The sequence below is a fragment of the Sceloporus occidentalis genome, unplaced genomic scaffold, assembly GCF_023333645.1.
Source record: "Sceloporus occidentalis isolate IW3139 unplaced genomic scaffold, rSceOcc1.0.p SCAF_68, whole genome shotgun sequence".
NCBI lineage: Eukaryota > Metazoa > Chordata > Lepidosauria > Squamata > Phrynosomatidae > Sceloporus > Sceloporus occidentalis.
This window is the reverse complement of record NW_028317048.1, coordinates 1268592-1291465: the sequence shown is the minus strand read 5'-3', so window position 1 is coordinate 1291465 and position 22874 is coordinate 1268592. Positions and strand designations below refer to the sequence as shown.

At 40.4% G+C, this 22874-nt stretch overlaps 1 protein-coding gene across 1 annotated transcript in view; it reads right to left on the bottom strand.

The window, feature by feature from the left end:
• The window catches only part of LOC149286480 (NHL repeat-containing protein 3-like), a 32751-nt gene extending 11145 nt beyond the window's left edge, over positions 1-21606 (bottom strand). The window contains exons 1-8 of the mRNA XM_089493911.1: positions 21502-21606; positions 20136-20291; positions 17408-17558; positions 14873-15073; positions 12525-12616; positions 11047-11159; positions 9275-9496; positions 1219-1300 (exon numbers count right to left, since the gene is read on the bottom strand). Of these exons, the coding sequence (XP_089350037.1) occupies positions 1219-1300; positions 9275-9496; positions 11047-11159; positions 12525-12616; positions 14873-15073; positions 17408-17558; positions 20136-20291; positions 21502-21606 (1122 nt within the window). The remainder of the gene's footprint in view (positions 1-1218; positions 1301-9274; positions 9497-11046; positions 11160-12524; positions 12617-14872; positions 15074-17407; positions 17559-20135; positions 20292-21501) is intronic.
• Positions 21607-22874: the final 1268 nt, after the last annotated feature.

The following is a 22874-nucleotide window of genomic DNA, read 5'->3' as shown; positions in this document are numbered from 1 at the left end:
TGCTGGATATATCCAGTCTGTGTCTAAAATAAATCAGTTCTCCTCTTGTTGTACCTAAAGACTAGTCTTGCCTGGTTATTTGGGTACTGGTTAGCGATATCCCTTTACTTTGCTTGGGGATATTGCCAACGGATTGCGGTGGTTTGTTGTCCTAGCAGGAGAAGTCGTATCTTGGCGGAGAGGAACAACCTGAGGTCCCTGGTCGGTCTGTTACAACTGGTTGGCAGTGGAAGGATCCGACTTCTCCAGGCCTGACATGGAGACCAGCCTAGTCTGAGGGACACTTTCTTTCCCCCGGAATCTATCTCCTGGAAGGAGAATGGAAGTCAGCTACGCAGAGCTGACCCAGAGGAATCTGGGAAGCTCTGGAGGGAGGTTCTCCACTTGGAAATTAAGTACATGGGGGAAAAGCCTCCCAGCCTTCGAGGAAAGGTTTTGGCTCCAGCGGAAGTTGCTGGTACCGTTACTGGGAAAGCAGCCCAAAGACGAATGGGTGGCCGAGCTGGAGGTGCTGGTCCAGACAGAGCTGAGGTTGGACGATGGATATCGGGCTCTGTGGTGGTACACAGCACAGCTGTGCCCTGGAGGATAAAGGTCCTACAGAGGGCTATGGCTTTGGCGGCCCGGGATTATTATTGGATAGTGTAGAAAAGGATCCTGACTTCGGTAGTCCATCAGAGTGTTGGGGGGAAGACCTCCAGGAGCAAAGGGCAGAGGATATCCCATATGTGCCCAAGCTGTAGGCTGACCTGGATTATTTGGTCACACAAGAATGGGAACTGGAACAGGCATATCAAGAGTTATTCAACCATGTTCAACTTTATGCCCCAGTGACCCTGGATTTCATGGATTTTACTGAGTGGTCACCTGAGGATGTTGACCCAGGAGGGGTGGATGGGACTTCAGTCTCCACCCCTGAGTCACTGGGATACTGGAGAGCAGACAGGTTTGTCGTCCTAGCAGGAAAAGTCGTCTCTTGTTTGATCTCATTAGTGCTTTCAGAAAATGAATGATTTCTCTGAACTAAGCAGAAATTATGCTTGACAGTCAAGTCACCAGGTGTTACTAAGTAAGATTAAACTCTGCATGGCTTCCTGCATTTCTTTATTTAAATTCACACTATTTTTTACTTATACCTAAACCATGTCATTAAAAATACATCTGGAGATTATCCTCTGACACCCACCCCCCTTTTGCTAAGGTTCTTATCTCTCACACCTCATCCCTACTGATGTGTGAAGCAGGAAGACAATGCATCAACTCTGTGTAGCTTCCGTAGCTTCCAGGCAAATGTGTTTTTCTGTCCTGTAGTTTGATAATTTCTTATATTATAACATTTCTTATATATATAAAAAATATAATTTAAAAGCAACTGCCCTTTACAGCTTTTAACATAACTACATTATTTTATTAAAACGAGCTATAGCTTGTTTTTTTTTTCTTCTTCAATCAGCGTGATTTGTGAATATCTAGTTTAACTCCTTCAAGTCTGGAGACGTACCAGGTATGCCATGCCCAAGTGGGCTCCCAGTTCTGTGACGTACCTGGTACGTCATCCAAAAAAAAATGCCCCCACGTCACCACAATCGTGATTGCGGGGGTACTGCTGCTGCTGTCTGCCCAGGTGGGCAGCACAGCACAGCCACATTAGTTTGGGTGCACTAAATGAGTTATTGGGCAATCGGTTGAATAAAAACATAGCAAAACCACAAAACCTCTGGTCATTTAGTGCAAACATGCTAGAAAAAAAAAAACAGTTCCCGAAGGGGTTAAACGATAATAAATAATGTTAAGAATAAAAAAAAGATAATTTAAACACCTTGCAGTGTGCCAATCTCCAACTAATCCCACACAATCAACATAGTTTATGGCCATTCCCTTTACCACTTGTGCACAAGGCAGAGTAACACCCACCTTTGCTGGAAGGGTTGGCCTTTCATACCCTACCTGGCCTCTTTGTTACTAAATCAACCAAATTGGAGTGAGTGTATAATGTGGGCGTGCAACTGCATATGGGGATTTCTTAAAATCCATATATATACTTTTGCAAGAGACCACTTAGCTATTATACACATATGATGGCTGAAGTGTCCCATTAAATATACTTTTGATGATTGCTCATACTATATAACATCTATATCTATACTATAACATCTTCGTGTTGACGAAGACACAGTTTTACAGACTAGTCATCTTATGCTAAATAACCACTTCTACAAGTGTAAAAATATTTACCTGTAAAGTCTATATCTAACACAGCATTTGCTGAATTTGAAATTTCATTGTGTAAATATTACAAGCCTTAAAATGTGTCTTGGTTGCCCCCTTGTGTTGGATAAAAACAAAACAAAAAAGGAAAACAGACGGTAGAGTCAATGGAACAGAGTCCTTTAAACTGTACATAAAAATTTTAAAAACTAATTTACCCCCTTCTCAAAAAACAAACGCCTGTGTCCCTTTTAGATTCATGGTTACAGTAGGCCACCTAGAAAGGAAAGTGGAGTTTCTTTGGAATCTGCAAGGAGTGTGATTTAATGGAATATACTGTGCCTCAAATGAGACATGATCCTAGCAAAGTGATCTGTCAAAATTCCAAATACTAAGAAACAAAATTTTACTGAAATGGAGCAAAAATGGTTCAATAAAAAGTGTAAAAATGGGTTGTTTTTTTTTTTTTTTTTTTAATACTTTTGTTCATCAGTTGTGATTTTTCTGGCCACTACTGGATCTCAACTCCCAGCATATCACATTTAACCCCTTAATGATGAAGCCCGTACATGTAAGGGCTCAGAATGCATTGTTTTCAAATGGGTTTAGGGCCCATTGTTCTTATGGTGTTAAAAAAAATTACCACAATAAATGGCAATACCAGGATTATGAGGTGTTTCCAAAATCAAGACAAATACTTAAACATTTTTTTTTCTGAATTTTCATTGGCAATGTTTGTTTTTTATAGGTGAAACCATTAAAAAAAATTGTTTTTTGTTCTAACTGATGGTTTACATATATAATTATGATTTCAAAATAAAGCCCTACTTGTCCGGAACAAAGCAGTATAAACTCACTGGCCACTTTATTAGGTACACCTTGCTAGTACCGGGTTGGCCCCCTTTTTGCCTTCATTCTTTGTGGCATACTTTCTACAAGGTGCTGGAAACATTCCTTAGGGATTTTGGTCCATATGGACGTGATGGCATGTTCCACCACATCCCAAAGGTGCTTTTATTGGATTGCCATCTAGTGACTGTGGAGGCCATTAGAGTACAGTAAACTAATAATTGTCATGTTCAAGAAATCAGTTTGAGATTATGTGACATGGTGCATTATCCTGGTGGAGGTAGCCACCAAAGTGTGCCAAGAAAATGTCCCCCACACCATTACACCACCAACGCCACCCTGAACCGTTGGCAAGACAGGATGGATTCATGCTTTCATGTTGTTTACACCAAAGTCTGACCCTGCAATCTGAGTTTTGGAGCTGGAATCGAAACTCATCAGACCAGGCAACGTTCTTCCAGTCTTTTTGTCCAATTTTTGTGAGCCTGTGCAAATTGTAGCCTCTGTTTTCTGCTCTTAGCTGACAGGAGTGGCACCCGTTGTGGTCTTCTGCTGCTGTAGTCCATCTGTTTCAAGGTTTGAAGTGTTGTGCGTTCAGAGATGGTATTGTGCATACCTTGGTTGTAAAGAGTGGTTATCTAAGTTTCTGTTATCTCGAACCAGTCTGCCCATTCTCCCTTGACCTCAACAAGGCATTTTTGTCCACACCACTGCCGCTCACTGGATATTCTCTCTTTTTCGGACCATTCTCTGTAAACCCTAGAGATGGTCGTGCATGAAATACTCAGACCAGCCCATCTGGCACCAACAACCATGCCACATTCAAAGTCACTTAAATTTGTCTACATGCCTAAATGCATTGAGTTGCTGCCATGATTGGCTGATTAGCTAATTGTGTTAACAAGCAATTGAACAGGTGTACCCACCCCTAGAAACCCCTATGGACGTCCCGGTACGTCCAGCCCTTCGTGCAGCGTCAGGGACACATCCCTGCTGCTGCACGGGAGTCCAGACTGTCGTTTGACAGCCTGGACTCCCCCCTGGCAGCAGAAGCCGGCATCGCCTGCCCTCCGATGTGGCACAGAGGCGCTGCGATCTCAGTGTGATCGGTGCAGGGGGATCGCGGGGAGGGGAGTGAGAAACCATGTCTCTCACTCCGCCTCCCGTCCTGAAAGAGAAAAGCAGAAAAAAAACATTAGTCCATTTAAAAAATAATATTAAATAAATCATTAAAATAATAATATAAATAATACAAAAAAAAGTGAGCTGTGATGTAATTGTGACATCACTGTCATTATGACATCACTGGCAGCACCTCTAACCATTTCTGTGTAAAAATAATATATAAAAAATAAAAAAAAATGTAAAAAAATTAATAAAAAAAAATATATAAAAAAAGATAATAAAAAAAATTATTAAAAAACCTTACTTCCCATTACCCTAGCATAACATCTAGCCAGTATAACCCTCCTGCCCCCGTTCACAACCCCCAAACCCGTTAAGCCATAGGTATAAAAATTATACACATAATAGTATGCTCCCTGGTACTGGGAAAGTCTGGAAAATCTATATAAATTAGGTATTTCTGAAATCAGGACACCTGAATTAATAAACTTGGAGGGGATTTTCCATCACTTTACCTAATTTTGTGAGGATTCAGAGGGAAAATGTAAAAAAAAATTAGTTTATTTTTCTAATCTTCTCTAGTTTTTACTAAATTTCTCATTCTAAATGTTCAGCTAATCATCCAACTATGGTATCAAACAAAAGCTCTATCTCTCCTTGAAAAAACAATATATAGTTTACATGAGTACACTATTCACGGGAAAGGAAAATAATCGCTAAACCGACATACCCCAAAAATGGCAAAATTGCTCCGGGCTTTGAGGTACCAAAACCCCTGGGATTGAAAGGGTTAAGGTGTTAAACCGACAGCAAATACGTGTTTTTACTTGGGGGGTAATAAAAGATTAAAAAAAAAAAAAAATTATTCTCATTAATCTGTAAATGTATTAAAAACCTTCTGGGCCTGTCATGGAGTGATCAGGCAGCAGGGGGGTGTTGGGGCTGGTCTCCACACTCATGTGGAGACCAAAGAACCCTTTGCCCCTGAAGCTGCCTCTGGCAGCTGGAACGCAATTGCTGGTCTATAGACCAGCCATTGCAGGGGGGAGTCTCTGATGACTGCTGTAGGCTTCCATGTCTACAGGAATCATCAAAGGGCCTGTGGCACCTGAAAACGCGATTGCAGGTTTTCCTACAATCGCGGTTTCAGCCTACAGAATCACTCCATGGGAGTGATCTCAGGCTCGGAGTGGGTGTGCTGTCTGCCCAGACTCCTGGGCAGACAGCAGCAGCAGCGCCCTCGCGATCACAGGATGACAAACACCTAGGCGCCAGGACAAAATTCTGAGTCGCCATGGCGCCTGGGATTTGTCGAGCCCTGACATAAGCTGCCGTGAAACACCATCCTCTTAATATAGTCATATTTGTATTTTATTTATTTTAACCCCTTCAGTACCGGGACGTACCTGGTACTTCCTGGTTAACAGTCACCGGTAGACCGGGACGTACCAGGTACGTCTCCTCCAAAAAACGCCCCCACATCACCACAATCGCGGTGATCGTGGGGGCGCTGCTGCTGCTGTCTGCCCAGGAGTCCTGGGCAGACAGCACAGCCTGTCTAAGCCCGCCCCCAAGCCCACGATCACTCCCACGGAGTGATTTTGTAGGCAGAAACAGCGATTGCAGAAAAATCTGCAATCGCGGTTTCAGCTGCCACAGGCAGCTTCAGGGAAGGGGGGGGTGTTGAATGGGTCCCCACACAAGTGTGGGGACCTGATCCAACACCCCCCTGCTGCTTGATCGCTCCATGAGAGCGTCAGTGCAGCGTTAACCCCTTCAATGTCGCGATCCTCCCCTACAATCTCCAGTCTATGGGAGATTGTGTCCCAGCTGCCAGAGGCAGCTTCAGGGACAGAGAGACAGGGTTCTTTGGTCTCCACATGAGTGTGGAGACCAGACCCCCCCCACCCCCACCCTTCCTCAGTTAACCCCTACCCCCCTCTTCCTCAATTAACCCCTTCAATGCTGCGATTGTGTATGACCCCCATCGCAGCATTGCAGGGGTTAATATTAGTCCCCACAAGCTTGTGGGGACTAAATATCAATCAATGCTGTGCTTCAATGGAGCATCAGCATTGAAAGAGTTAAAAAAAAATAATGTAAAAAATAATAATAATTAAAAAAAAATTAATAAAATAATAATAATCATAAAAAAAAATAACAGCACTGACCTGAAAGTCCAGTGATCGGATCATTATGGCAGCCCACGGATGACCCTGCTCTACAAAGAGAGAGGGGTCATCTAGGGTAATTATGAAAAAACACAAATTATTAATAAATGAAAAAATCATAATTATTACCTGATCACTTGTCGGTGACATTTTAAGTCGCTGATTATTGATCGGTCTCCCTGATTGATGTCAGCGGCCTAAACCTGTCACTTACAAGTAATCTGATGAAAAAAAATATTTAAAAAAATGTAAATGCACATGTTCCAGTTTTGCCCTCATAGCTTCCTCAAAAAATACATGAACCATACATGTGAGGCCTTGTTGGAACGGGGGGTGTTGGTGAACAAAATGTGGTGTTTTTTTTCCAGTGTTACACATATGCTGTGCAAGAAATAAATTGCAACATTGAAATGTATGCGTTAAAAACGCAATAAAATAATTTCCCTGTGAAGTTTGGCAGACATCAGTGAAGAAATGGCTTGCTGAAAACTGTCAAAACTACCCTAGTTGAACACCTTGACTCGTCTACTGTTCATAAATATATACTTTTATGGGGTAATTTACAGTGGGGGGGCTACCAAAATGTCCCAAATGGGATATGGGCCCAGGAAACCAATTTCTGAAAACTTGCGCATGTTCCAGTTATGGCCTCATGGCTTCCTCGAAAAAATGCATGAACCATGCATGTGAGGCCTTGTTGGAACCGGGGGGTGTTGGTGAACAAAATGTGGTGCTTTCTTCCACTGTTGCACATATGCTGTGCAAGAAATAAATTTTAACATTGAAATGTATTTGTTAAAAACGCAATAAAATAAATTTTCCGTGAACTTTGGCAGACATCAGTGAAGAAAAGGCTAGCTGAAAACTGTCAAAACTACCCTAGTTGAACACCTTGACTTGTCTACTGTTCATAAATATATACTTTTATGGGGTAATTTACAGCAGGGAGCTTCCAAAATGTCCCAAATGGGATATGGGCCCAGGAAACCAATTTCTGAAAATTCCAAATGTGAAAACGAAAATGCGCATGTTCCAGTTTTGCCCTCATAGCTTCCTCAAAAAATGCATGAACCATGCATGTGAGGCCTTGTTGGAACCGGGGGATGTTGGTGAACACAATTTGGTGTTTTGTTCTGCAGTTGCACATATTCTATACAAAATATAATATAAAATCTAAAGCAACATTGCAACATGTGCAAAAAACCCCCCCAAAATATAAAAATACCTCAAAATTTGGCAGCAATTGGCGATAAAATCCCTGTTTGAAAAGTGTCAAAATGACCCTAGTTGTACACCTTGACTTATCTACTGTTCATAAACATATAATTTTGGGGGGGTAATCAGTATCTGTGACAACTATTGCAGTTATTAGACTACCATGCCAAATTTGAAAAAAATTACATTTCAAAAACGTGATGCATGCCTTGCAATATTTGCCCTATACTGGTCAAAATAGATAAAAATCCTGGCCATGTTGGGTGGTTTCCAAATCAGGACAAGTTAATGAATATATTTGGGATAATTTTTTCCCATTGGTTTAATGTGTGTACAATTTGTATGTATACAAAACTGTTTTTTCATTTTTTCCCCACTTTTTCCAGTTTTTTTCAAACAAAACAATGTACTACCCAGCTTAATATGGTTTCAAATGAAAGCCCTACTTGTGCTGAAAAAAACAATATATGATTTGTGTGGGTGCACCAATTGATAAGAGAGAAATTACAGTTGAAGAAAGACATGGCAAAAACACAAAAACGGCTCCGGTCCTTTAGCGACACGTTAGTATCAAAATCCCGGTCCTGAAGGGGTTAAATGGCAAGCTTTATTAAAGAATAATAGATCATGTCAAGTGAATGCATATCTAAAAGAACAGATGTATTTTTTTCCTTCTTACTAATTGGACTTCTCCATTAGTTGCCATGGTGATAAGAACTTTTCAAACTTTGCCTGGCAAAACCTTTTCCCCAAATACAGCAGAAAGGCAATGACATACAGGGTGCACACCCAGGGACAAGTACACAAGAGAAATACCCAGCACTCAGGAGGTAGATGGGGTATGTAGTGAAGAAGCATTTCATACTGAACCAATGCAGAGAGAGGGACAGATAAATATGGTTTGCTTTCCTGGAAAAATATTTTTGGGTCATGACTACTGAAGTATAAAAAAATGCTATACAATATGTAATATCTGAGGACAAATGTGTGAAAAACAGAAAAAAATACAACCATAAGACAGAAATAACCTGCACACAGTCTCACAAAACCTGGCTACCTCTTCCAATCAAAAATGTATACAAATAAAGCAAGAGTCCATCTAGAGAGTCTCTTGATAATTGCTTATGGAAATTTGAGGAAGAGATAAAAAAAAAATCCAAAAAAAAATAATCACTGGACTGTTTATTTAAACTGCAAATTCTACTGTGCAAGATTATTAAAAACATGTTTGCAAGGGCGCACTTTTTTTGTAAATTTTTAATATGTAATATATTGTAAGCTTTTTTTTTTTTTTTAAATGTCAATGTTTCATTTTATTACAACATGTAAACATTTTACCTAGCAAAAAGAATTGCTCTTATATTGGAATGTGAAAAAGACTGATCAAGAAAAATATTCCAGTTTTACCAAACAGCGTGAAATTTCTTACAAAGAGGTAGCACTAAATACCAGAAGTAATCAGACATCTGACTTTATACATACAGTTAAAGTTAGGGGCTGCCTCTCTATATGTTATGACATGCTACTGTTTATCAATGACATAAAACACGGAGACCTCGTTACATTATAACCAGGGCCTGTCACTTAGAATATAGCGAATATAGTAAAGGTATAAATGGAGCACCAGGCTCCATCCCACATGGGAAGTCACCATCACCACAAAGACCTTTATAAACACTGCTTAAGAATTATTAGCTGTCTTTTGCAAAGGCACGTATTTTTGCACTTGCTGAGCACCAAGCTCCGCGACATACACCGAGCCAGTATTCACATTGACATCTACAAGATGTGGCCGGACTCCTTCTGCCATCTGGATAGTGCTTTCAACGTGGCAATCTCCAATGCTCCCTATGGGAGGCATTGCTATAAAGAGTACCCGGCTAATATTTAGCTGGGCAACAACAATGTACTTCTTATCCGCTGTTAACCTGTATTGAAGAAAAAAAGCAGAAAAAATTACAATATTTTCAAACATTATAAAATAAACATATGAGTAACTGGTGACATGTTGCTAAATAGAAAATACAAACTATAAAAATTAAATAAAATAGTTTTTCTCAAATGCAAATGCTTTGGTCTAACTTAATAGAGCCAATGCTGCTCCCAAAAGTACAGACATATTAAAGGAACTCCGTATGCGCCAGGGGAGTCTACAATGAGGCTGAAGCTGGCTGTTTGTACAGCAGATCAATCACTGGTTGCTTAAAATCCATGAATATTGTAATTATATATCCTGAACATGTTATTGTGTCTAGACCACCACTCTGACATTATACAGTTAAGGTATGTGGCCATACTTTCAGGTAAAATGTGTACATCTTTGGCAAGGATCAGAAAGAGCGCAGGTACGCCAAAACTGTCAACTTAGAGCCAGAGATGCAGGATCCTGTTGACAAGGGAAGCCCCAAGTGAGATCTCCCTTGATGCAAGAAACACAAGGCATACAATCACGTCCTAAGAGTAATCTTCACACCTTTTGGTGGACATGATAACGCGTCCACAGGGTCCTTAGAGTACAGTGGGTTATAGCCACACACTGGCAGTTTTCACACTTGGTATTATCTAATTTTGGTCCAACTGAACAAACCTGGAGGCTGCCATTGTTGCTGATCATGTGATATTTTGGGTGACGTCTTAAACACAAGATAAATATTTTGGTGGGTTCCCCTTTAACCCATTCACGACAAAGCCCGTACCTGCACAGGCTCACAATGCATAGTCATTAATGGGTTTTAAGGACAGCCACTTTACATTCTACTAATAGTTATAGCTGATTAAGAATCAGAATACATTTTAGATTTAATTAATACATCCACAACTAACATCAACATGCACCACCCGAATATGATGAACCTGTGTGGATGGGCCAAAGTGAATACTCTTCAGGAAAGAAATACAGGAGATTAACAAATGTCATAAAACATTGAAGCCAATGAAATAACCTTTTTCTGAGGCCTATGCAGTAAACTAAACTGGAATGCTAACCTCAAGCAAATGACAAACACAAAACTATAACTTTTAGAATTTTGAAATTTACAGCACTGATTTTTGCTGCATTTGAAAAATTATTATAGTCTTCATATTTTGTCTGCACTATGACTGGCTGCAATGGGGATACTGCTAGCAGTTAAATAGAGCCTGGTGTATTAAACCAGGATACAGTGTGTTCCAGAAGCTTGTTACCTGGTGTTTATGCAGGGAACATGATAAATTATTCAGTCTATTGCTTTAGCTTGTCATCACAATACTTTATGCGAGTTACCATAAGGATTTCTACCTTTTACGGATCATTTTCACCAGTGGCCAGATGGCAGTTAAAAGCTTACAATACCTTATGTGCATCCCGGATGGTTCACAAAGCGCTTTTAATGTTTTGTTGTTACAACTGGGAATTTCCTAAAAATGTGTATTTTCAGAGTAAACAAGTTAAATTGCTCTTTAATTTTGGCAATATTTCATCATAAGTATTCAACTGTACCTGACTGAATAGGGTGCATCTTCTGAGAAACAGGTGCTCCAAGATCCAATCCACTCTCCTGAAATTTTATCAAACACCTGTATCCTTTTATTTCCTCGATCTGCCACCCATACCTAGAAACAGAGACAAACTGAATGTTATACATCCTCTTTTGCATCCTGAACCCACTTACCCCTTAATTACTGCTTCAAGCGAGTGACTATTCCCTCATTTCATGCTTGTTTGTTTCAATTACCCAGATAACACTTTTAGATTGTAAGCTCTTGAGCGGGGCCCTCAAAAGCCCACCACATTCTTGCCAGGAACTTTGTATAAAGGCCATATGGCAAACTCACAGACAGGGTTCTCAACTTCTGCTGTGTCTGTGTGTGTTAAGTTATGTTTGTTATATATGTGTGTTAACTGCCCCATTTAAATTGTACAGCATTGCATAATTTGTTGGCACTTCATAAATAAAAAGTTAATAATAATCTGATAAAATTATTTAGATGTTTCCAGCTCTGAAATCTGTGACATGTACACCCTGAATTGTGATCCATGCACTTTGCAGATGTTAACCCTGAATATCTTTACTCATTACTTGATCTGCAGTCGGTGTTACTATGTGATGACAATATTCACGCATGCAAGTAAACATGAGCGACAATCTGTAGTTCGTTCTTGTAAATGAAAACACAGGAGTTAAAAGTGTATATGGTAAACAAGTCTTCATCTAGGTGTAATCTTGGTGTGTGTGTGTGTGTGTGTGTGTGTGTGTGTGTGTGTGTGTGTGTGTGTCGGATCAGGTAGGAGTCTCAATGCAGGGGCAGGTTCAGAACATGGATGTAGGCCGGCTGATGTGTCCAGTTCAGGGCTGTGCGCTACTTTAGCTTTAGATGTTCTATTAGGCGCCATCTTTAGGTGTTCAGAGAGAGCAGGAGAAAAACAGGCAGGAAACTGAAAGCCCACGGGCAGGGCAGACGGCTAGAAAGCCCTCAGGCAGGGCACGCGGCTAGGAAACTCTCAGGCAGGACACAAGGCTTGGAAGCAGCTGGACAGGTAGGTACGTCTGGAACACGCCGGGGTCTGGTACACAAAACTGGATCGTTGACGTAGCCAAGAGTCATACACAGGAGACAGATCAAATGCAGCAAAGCAGTAGCTCAGTATAAAGGGCCAGGAACACAATGCTCTAGCAATGAGGCTAGGCTGATGCCTGGTTTATATTAAGCCTTAATTGACCAAACGAGGGGCAGGTGTTTCAAGAGCATTAGGGAACAGCATGGTCCAAGGAGAGGCAGAAGGACACTGCGGTCCAAGATCCACCTGGTGGAGTAGTGGATAGGTGATAAACCCAGAATCCACAGGGTTGCAGGTTTGAATCCCGGTGGTGCCTGACAGTGTGTGTTTAGGTCCAGCACCGGAAACAAAGTCTAACTGGGAAACCATAAACAAACATACTAGTGAAAATATTAAGGCAAAAGTTGTAAATGACTTACTCGGCCAACGTTATCCACTGCTACACTGTGTGGGATGTAGAACTGGCCGGGGTTTGTACCATTTCCACCCAATGTCCACAAAAGCCAGAAATCTAAAATGATACAAAACAAAATTTTCAGGTCAAATTCATGTAAAAAAACGACATGAATTTAACTGACATGCATGGCAAAAAGAACCTAATTGAATTTTCTGATCTCATGTCACTTTCCTGGAAGGTTGCTGTACCCACAACAGCCAACAAAGGGGAATGAACTCGACAGTCCATTCTACTAAGGCCTGGGGGGGTTTGGAAAGGTAAAACGCAGGATTGCCTTGGAGCAATTTGCTACAATTGCAACACTTGGTGGATTCAGTATTTTACGAGCATGCGAGCTGATCTGAGCTCCTATCAACAAACACAGAAACTCAGTTCAGAAAATTTGGGATCTGAGCTACTGCAAGTTTCAACTGATGAACAGTATCACCAGATTACACGAAGAACACAGAGACAGAGGTTGTGAGTGGCTCTGGTGAGTTTTTTGACAGAAGCTTCTTAAACACAGTAGAGAATACTCAGAAGTGAAAATGATCTTATTTGTGGGGAATAATACTGCAACACATACGACCGCTCTTCAGACAATACGATAAATAATTTGTAAAATGTATATACTGGTTATTTGGTCTATAAATATTATCACACAGGAATCATCTGGCTCTCATATGCACATACACCAATCAGCCATAACATTATGACCACCTGGCCATTATCGCGTAGGTCCCCATTTTGCTGCCAAAACATCCCTGACCCGTCGAGGCATTTACTCCATTAGACCTCTGAAGGAGTGTTGTGGTATCTGGCACCAAGATCCATTAAGTCCTGTAAGTTGTGAGGTGAGGCTTCCATGCATGCACCCTGGTACCGTGTGTTTTCCAGGTGAAGAGACGCACACGCACCATGCCATCCACATGATGTAAATAAAAATGTTATTCATCAGACCAGGCTACTTTCTTCCATTGCTCTGTGTTTCAGTTCTTATGCTCACGTGCCCATTGTAGGCACTTTCGCCAGTGGACGGGGGTCAGCATGGGCACTCTATCAGAACCAGCACTAACCTTTTCAGCAATTTGAGCTACAGTAGCTTGTTGTTTTGCCCACACAGGCCAGTCTTCACCCCATGTGCATCAATTAACCTTGGCCACCGGTTCACACCTTTTCCTTCCTTGGACCACTTTTGATTGGTAGTGACCACTGCAGCCCGGGGACACCCCACAAGAGTTGCAGTTTTGGAGATGCTCTGACCCAGTTGTCTTGCCCTTGTCAAAATCGCTCAGATCCTTAAGTTTGCCCATTTTTCCTGCTTCTAACACATCAGTTTTGAGGATGAAATGTTCACTTGCTGCCTAATATATCCCAGACATGTGCCACGATAACAAGATTATCAGCGTTATTCTCTTCACCTGTCAGTGGTCATAATTCTATGGCTGATCGGTGAATAATAGCTTAATGTCCACTTTACATTTTCGTGCAGACACTCTTGCAAATGCATGGGGAATTCTGCAAGAGATGTGATCAGCCAAAATGCATGTGCAGTATTCTCACAACCAACCAGCTCCAGTGCCAGCTTGTGCGAGAGTTCCAGGGGTCTAATGAGTCCCCCCAGCATGCATGCACAGAAAGAGCTCCCATTGATTTCAGTGTTAATCAATGCCTCTCTTCTCCATGAGATGGATAAAAAGAGGTCAGATAAAGTGCATGGCAACTCTTTTCACTGTTGATCATGTAAATAATCCCCGAGCAGCAAAGCAGGGCTCCCTGCTTCTTTAACACTGTGTGATCAGCACAGTGAGATCACTCTGGAACAAGACAGAAGCAGAGTTTCTCCTTTTTCAGAGTGAACAAAATAATAAAAAACAATTAAATAATGCTGGAAATATTTATAGGGGCCACAGTAATGTCATCATGCAATCATTTAGAAGGCACCCTATTGTTACTCTCATAAAAAACAGTGGGGGAAAAATTGAAAAATATAAATCAATATAAAAATCTAAAGAAATGAGAGAGAAAAAGGAAAAACAATAAGAAACCTTTCCTGGCCTCCAACCAAAACATTCAGAATAACTAAGGGAGCAATTCATTTATATCAATATATTTTATTGCTCAGTATTTAAAAATTACATGAAGTAGGGAGGGAGGTGGCCCTTGATCTCTAATCCCTTTTTAAAGTTGCATTTCAGGATAACTTTTTGAGGGTTAAGCAGCAGTATACATTTTTAACTATATGATAATCACTCCATTATATGGCTAAAACACTGTTTTTCCACTATTGCTCCTGAAACCTTTACATACCAAGGAAAAGTAAGCACTTACTGTTTGTTAATTTAAGAAGCCTGTTATTCAGTCCCCCATCTCCATCCACAATATACAGTTCCCCAGTTTCTTCAACAAATATTTCTGCTGGCTGATCGAACTGAAGTGGATTTAAACTTGATCCTGCGTTTCCTGCTGTACCCAGTACACGAAGAAGGTTTCCAGAGGGCGAAAACTGTTTTATTGTGTGGCCATATTCTCCTGTAGATTGCATATGCATTTATGCAGTGATTACATTAAATCTAGAAACATAACAAAAAAAACAAAACAACCAATATGTTCTAGCTGGTTTAACCCCTTAAGGACCGGGCTCATTTTTCGTTTTGTACCCTGTGGGACCGAGGCTGTTTTGACACTTTTGTGGTGCTTGTGTTCAGCTGTAATTTTCTCATCACCCATTTAGTGTACCCACATAAGTTATATATTGTTTTTTTCAGGACAAGATGGGCTTTCTTCAGATACCATTATTTTGATCGTATCATCTTATTTACTATAAAAAAAATTAAAAAAACATGGTGAAAAATTGAAAAAAAACACATTTTATGACTTTTATTTGAAAAATCTTTTACTCACCTAAAAAAGCAAGTAAAAAAACTAGCTAAATAGATTCTACTACTTGTCCTGAGTTTAGAAATACCCAATGTTTTTATGTTTTTTTGCTGTTTTTTGTAAGTTATAGGGCAATAAGTACAAGCAGCGTTTTATGATTTCCAAATCTTTTTTAACAAATCTGGTCAGTCTGCCTCCATCTCCTCTTTGGAACATCTTTGAAGCCGGTTAACTCAATTTAACCCTGTCAAACCATACACTAGACACCCCAGGGTATTCCAAATGCTGTTATTTTAACCCTTTCCATGCACCAATTATAGAACTACACTTTGTCAAACTTTGTAATAGTAATTTTTTTTATTTTTTTTTTCACACAAATTGTACTTTAGTTATATATATACAGGTTCTGGTATATGTCACTGTCAAACAACCCCCCAATGTGTGTTCAGGAACATCTCCTGAGTGCAGTGATACCCGACATGCATGGGTTTGTCGGGTTGTTTGAGATTTAAAAATGCCACATTTGGGAAGTGCGCTTTTTTTTCTCCATTTTGTTCAGTCTGTACCTATGCCCTATCTGAGCTCTGCCACTCCAATTTACCCCATAAGCCATTTTTTTATATATTAGACACCCCTTGGGTATTTGAAGTGCTTTTATTTTAACTCTTTGTTGAGATTTTTGAGAAATGTTAGCACTTGCTCAAAATAATAAACTTTATTTTTTTATTTTATTTTTTTAATACTTATATTTTTTTTACACATTTTGCTGGTACTGGATGGTTCATCAAGTGACATCACTGCATAATTATTTTTAAATATTTTTTTTCCCATTTTTTTTTTTTTTTTTTTAATATTTTACTAATCACATAGTGATTAGAAAGCTGGGTTCCATTGACTTGCTTGGTTGAATGCAGTACCTGTATTCAACCTGCAAGTGGAGCCAGAGTTCTCTAGAGGGTCAGGAGACCGTCTAGCGAACTCTTTCTTTATTATTTTTTTTCCCGGGCCGCCGCCATCTTGTTGATGGCGAAGATCACCGGCAGCTGCGGCTGTGACCGCTCTCCGGAGCGGTCACAGCCCATCCAAAGGTAAGTGTTTGGTGTCGCTGGATGCCTCCTGATCGAGGCATTCCAGCGACACCATTTAAGTTTAGGAGGCGATCGTTGATCGCCTCCTAAACGCTTTTAAAACGGGCGTCCGCCGCCATACAATGTATGGCGGCTGTTGACGCCCCGGGGAGGGGCCAGACATGGCCCCCGATGCCGATCTCGGCGTTACTGAATGCCTCGACATCGAGGCATTACAGTAACGCCGTTTAAGCGAAGAAAGTGATCGTTGATCACTTTCTAAGCTTATTTAATTTTTTGACGGTTCAGGACCGTCAAAGGTCATTTAGTGACCTTCCTGTCATGACGGTCCTGAACCGGCAAAGGTCGCGAAGGGGTTAATGAAAGTTAAATTACTAAAATTGCATTGAAGGTGCTGTTCCACTCATTTCACTCACTTGCATGCTGATCAAGTAAAAATGAGAAGATCTGTAATTTCAGTCTTTCCTCTGAAGGTTTAATAACATAAAAACAACATTGAAATGCTTAATAAGGTTTTTTTTAGTTCCTATGGCAACAGCCTATCAGTACCTGCTTTTTGGCACCTGAAAAGTATTCCTGGCAAAAATGAGAAATCAGGCAAAATATGACATGATTAAGGAATTGTTTATGGGAAAGGTTTGGCCATTCCACAATACAAGGAATGTTGTTCCTAATGCTACATTTAGCTACAAAAGTATTAATTCCGTAGATGGAATAGAAAACAGAGCAAAACAAGAACACATTTTCTTGAATTTTCTTGTAGTCACATTTAGCGCAAAGAATAGGCAACATTTTAATCATTTGAATGCCAGAGGAATCAATTCTCATAGCACTGACACAAAAATGTTCATATCCATCTATTGCAAAGATGCTTCCAGTATTGTGTTAGTGTGCTTACCTTGACCAACATCTGTGATCCATACCGACTGCTCTTTAGCAGTGCTGACTGCAAATATCCCATGAGGCATTTCGATTTTATCGGTATCCCACATTTCTTTAAAATATCCTTCTTCTGTAAACACCACAACTTTTGATACATTTTCCCCTCTCTGAAAATATTAATTCCATCTCATCTTAGTGAGAATTCATAAAAAAAGCACCGTATTATATATTATGAAACTATTACACACAAGCTTGCCCAACCAGACTTACCAGTGCATCTCCAGACTTGCCCCTGTGCTCCAGACTCCCTGGTGTCTAGCGGAGGCAGCCAGTGGACGTCTGCGCAACGCACATAGACAACCTCTGCTGCTGCCCGCCACGGCTTCTATGACAGAGCACCAGAAGGTCATGTCACACCGATGCTCCGTCATAGAACCCCCGGCAGAAGTGCCGTGCAGAAGCAGAGGTTGCCTATGCGCATCACACAGACGTTCACCGGCTGCCAGAGAGGAGGATCCAGGTCCCCTACAGCGCTGCGGGGGATCCGGATCTTACTCTTATAGTCCGACTTCTATTTGAGGTCGGATTATAAGACGAGGGGTATTTTTCTGAAAAAAACCCAAAAACCTTGTCTTATATTCAAATCGATTCAGCTAATCGATAATTATTGATTAGTTATTGCAGCCCTAACCAGGTTGATGTGATGGTAGCATTAATGGCAAAATCTTAAGGGAAAAAAAGCATATTGTTTCTTTTAAAAACATTATACTTTTCTATAAGAGTGGAGGTGCTTCAATATTTTGATACTTTATTATTTTGATCGTATCATCTTATTTACTATAAAAAAAATAAAAAAAACATGGTGAAAAATTGAAAAAAAAACACATTTTATGACTTTTATTTGAAAAATCTTTTACTCACCTAAAAAAGCAAGTAAAAAAACTAGCTAAATAGATTCTACTACTTGTCCTGAGTTTAGAAATACCCAATGTTTTTATTTTTTTTGCTGTTTTTTGTAAGTTATAGGGCAATAAGTACAAGCAGCGTTTTATGATTTCCAAATCTTTTTTAACAAATCTGGTCAGTCTGCCTCCATCTCCTCTTTGGAACATCTTTGAAGCCGGTTAACTCAATTTAACCCTGTCAAACCATATATTTTTGAAAACTAGACACCCCAGGGTATTCCAAATGCTGTTATTTTAACCCTTTCCATGCACCAATTATACAACTACACTTTGTCAAACTTTGTAATAGTAATTTTTTTTTTTTCCCCCACACAAATTGTACTTTAGTTATAGATATACAGATTCTGGTATATGTCACTGTCAAACAACCCCCCAATGTGTGTTCAGGAACATCTCCTGAGTGCAGTGATACCCGACATGCATGGGTTTGTCGTGTTGTTTGAGATTTAAAATGCCACATTTGGGAAGTGCGCTTTTTTTCTCCATTTTGGTCAGTCTGTACCTATGCCCTATCTTTGAGCTCGGCCACTCCAATTTACCCCATCAGCCATTTTTTTTTATATTAGACACCCCTTGGGTATTTGAAGTGCTTTTATTTTAACTCTTTGTTGATATTTTTGAGAAATCTTAGCACTTGCTCAAAATAATAAACTTTATTTTTTTATTTTATTTTTTTAATACTTTTTTTTATATTTTTTACACATTTTGCTGGTACTGGATGGTTCATCTAGTGACATCACTGCATAATTATTTTTAAATGTTAGCACATTTTTTTTTTATTATTTTTTTTATATTTTACTAATCACATTGTGATTAGAAAGCTGGGCTCCATTGACTTGCATGGTTGAGTGCAGTACCTGTATTCAACCTGCAAGTGGAGCCAGAGTTCTCTAGAGGGTCAGGAGACCGTCTAGCGAACTCTTTCTTCTTTATTGGTTTTTTTCCCGGGCCGCCGCCATCTTGCTGATGGCGAAGATCACCAGGCAGCTGCGGGTGTGACCGCTCTCCGGAGCGGTCACAGCCCACCCAGAGGTAAGTGTTAGGTGTCGCTGGATGCCTCCTGATCGAGGCATTCCAGCGACACCATTTAAGTTTAGGAGGCGATCGTTGATTGCCTCCTAAACGCTTTTAAAACGGGCGTCCGCCGCCATACAAAGTATGGCGGATGTTGACGCCCCGGGGAGGGGCCAGAGATGGCCCCTTTGTGCCGATAATGGCGTTGCTGAATGCCTCGAGGTCGAGGCATTACAGCAATGCCGTTTCGGTGCAGAAAGCGAAAATAGATCGCTTTCTGCACCCGTTTAATGACGTGCCGGTCCTGGCACGTCATTTGTCGTTATCGACTTGAATTTCCGTGACGTGCCCGGACCGGCAATTGTCATCAAGGGGTTAAAGAATAATAGATACGCTTTTAAAACATACAATGTATGGCGGCTGTTGACGCCCCGGGGAGGGGCCAGACATGGCCCCCGATGCCGATCTCGGCCTTGCTGAATGCCTCGACATCGAGGCATTACAGTAACGCCGTTTAAGCGAAGAAAGTGATCGTTGATCACTTTCTAAGCTTATTTAATTTTTTGACGGTTCAGGACCGTCAAAGGTCGTTAAGCGACCGTTTTTCCATGACGGTCCTGAACCGGCAAAGGTCGTTAAGGGGTTAAAAAATATAGACATGGCTATAAAATAAAAAAACACAGAAAGCTAAAATACCAAAGCAATGTACTTAATATTACAATTAAAGTTTAAAAACTGAATTCAAACTATATTTAAATGTCATACCTGTGCTACGTAGACCAATGAATTGAAGGGATCGACTGCCACACCATAGGCTACACCACCCAGGTACTCTGGATTTTTTGGCCAGTCTACATCTAGTTTAAACAGTTGCGTTTTTTCTTCCCAGGGATAATAATAAAACACCAGTGAATACCAACCCTGTAAAAATGAAAAATCTCAAGCTGCTGTTTGTGTGATTGTTAAACAGAGTGAAGAATAGAAAAAAATTACAGCAGTAGTGTTTTTATTATTAATAATTGTTGGATATAGTGCCATCATATTCTGTATCGCTGTACAATGGGTAAACAGGACATAACAAGTAGTATATAATGTAACAATTTGATTTACAGAAAGAACTGATGAGGGGGCCCTGCTAAAACAGGTTTATAATCTAGTAAATTAGTAAAAAGCAGGAGAAAATAATGTTCTGCCACAAAAACAGCCCTCACTCATTAAGTTAATGTTGCAACTGTAGAGTTGCATGAAAATACATGCTACGAAACTTGTGCAAACAGACCAAAAACAATTAGATCAATTTCTTTTTTTTGCTTTTGTCCTATTCGTTTTCAGACTACGAATTTAGTTTGCTGCCCTTTCGGTTCAGGCAAAATTCAGAGGGCTTTTTCCATTTGGAACCGATATTCGTTGTCACTCTCACTCCCTCACTCAATATCTCCCTACCTTCTCCTACCACTGCTTCCATGTCCCTGTCTCCTTTTCTGCAACTCCGTTGCCCTCTTCTTCTCTTGTACTGGTTTGTTATTGCATGTGATGGCTCTATATAAATAAATGTAATGTTGTCTTGCCTCTTCTTGTTCTTCTGTCTTCTTTCTGCATCCACTTCTCCCCTGAATCAGTTTTATTAACCCAGCCACCCGGAGCACTTCCAAAACAAGGGCAGAGCCTCTGTGGGCGCCGGAAGGTGAAAAGTTGACACTATGCCAGGGAAAGGCCTGCTGATCCCAGAGGTTATACACATGACCTTTTGATGCAAGTTCCCTGCACTCATTCTGGTACTCTTTCTAGATCTATCCCTGGTTACAATTAAATTAAAAAAGTTTTGTTTTTTTTTTGGAGGGGGGTTGCTATGCATTTTATACACTTTATGAGTGCAGTGTATGTTTCATGATTATCCTCTAGATGTAAACTCACGAGCAGGGCCCAGATACCTATTGTATCAGTCTATCTTAATTTGCCAGTTCTAGTTTTATCATACCCTTGATACCCAATAATAATAATAATAATAATTTCACTCGAAAGATAAGCATCTTAATGCAAAACAAAGCAAAAGACAATTTAATAAAGTTGGGTTTTTAACCTTATAATTTAATTGCATGGTTATTTATTAGGACAGGTGTATATCACTCACCTCTGCTTTGAGTTGGCAGCAGTGTAATAAGAGAAGCGCTAGGCCTCCAATCAAGGCGAACACCCAAATCTTCAGACTAGGCTTCATCCTCATATCTCTCGTCATTGTCTCATGACAATGTTATTAAACAGATATTACCGACACATCTTTTCCTGCTTCCTGGTATTCACTCCTCCTACAAAATCCTGTCGGATGGGTCTCTGCTCATTTTAAATATTGTCTGCATTAAACAAGCTGCACGTTACCAATCCTGCGGAAGTATGATCCTCCTAAGGAAAAACAACAAGCCGCATCAGCGCCACAAACATTACAAGATTGACAACCACGTATTAACCCTTTCACTGCCAGAGAGATGAGCATCGCATTCTTCTGACACTAAAACGATCAAATATAATTAGCAGTGACAGGTCAGCTGTTTAAAATCGAAGACCTATATTGCTATACATGTTGCAGGCCACTTTTATCAAGGGGCTTACCAGTTAAAACGCTGAATAGTGAGGAAGCATATTTGGAGCCAGGTATAAATGTACTGACCTGGTAAACCCACATATAATATATATATATATATATATATAAATAAATAGTAATTATAAAGTGTACAAAAGGCGTATATAACTATATTAAGAACGCTTGAATGGAGAGGGGAGACACTAAGATATTATAAAGAGCAATTTAAGTCAGGTTAATCGGGTTTCAGTAACATAAAGTATTTTTCGGTATTGAGTGAGTTAAACGTCCTACCACTTCCTGGGATCACGACATCCTGAATACATATCAACACAAGACCTGACTACGTCATCACTATACGCCCTCGTGTAGCGCGTAATAATGTTACAGCATTATAATGCGACTTATCGAGAGGGGTCCACAAAGGACTGTGCGATGTCCGACATCGTACTGCAAACCCTGCTAACGTAGTCTTTTGGCAGCATAAACTATTTATTTTTATTGTATGATTGGTTCTCAGCCTGTATTCGGCAATAAGCCTAAAAGTCTCTTTTATGTATGTCCCTGGTGTGTTGTGTTTCTGTGTGATGGGTTCCCCCTTCATGGAGCCCCACGCTTTGTGTGTATGTGCTCCGGAAGAGCTCTTCAATGTGTGTCCCGCTTCGGATACATTGTGACACCGTCGGGATAATGTTCGTAAATCGTACGTGTGTATCTTAAATAAAAGTTCCTATAGAGTGGCCCTGCAGGACACGCGTGGGGCTCCTATGGCTATTGTGTGAGACGATATAATGTGCTTTCTGCATGCAGGGGACAGGTGGTAAGTATAGCCCACTGTGTACGTCCTTTGGGTCATTGTGTGTTTATTTAATAAATAGTTATTCATATGCCGCTCATTTGGTGGGGAGCCCCTTTTATTTCTGTCA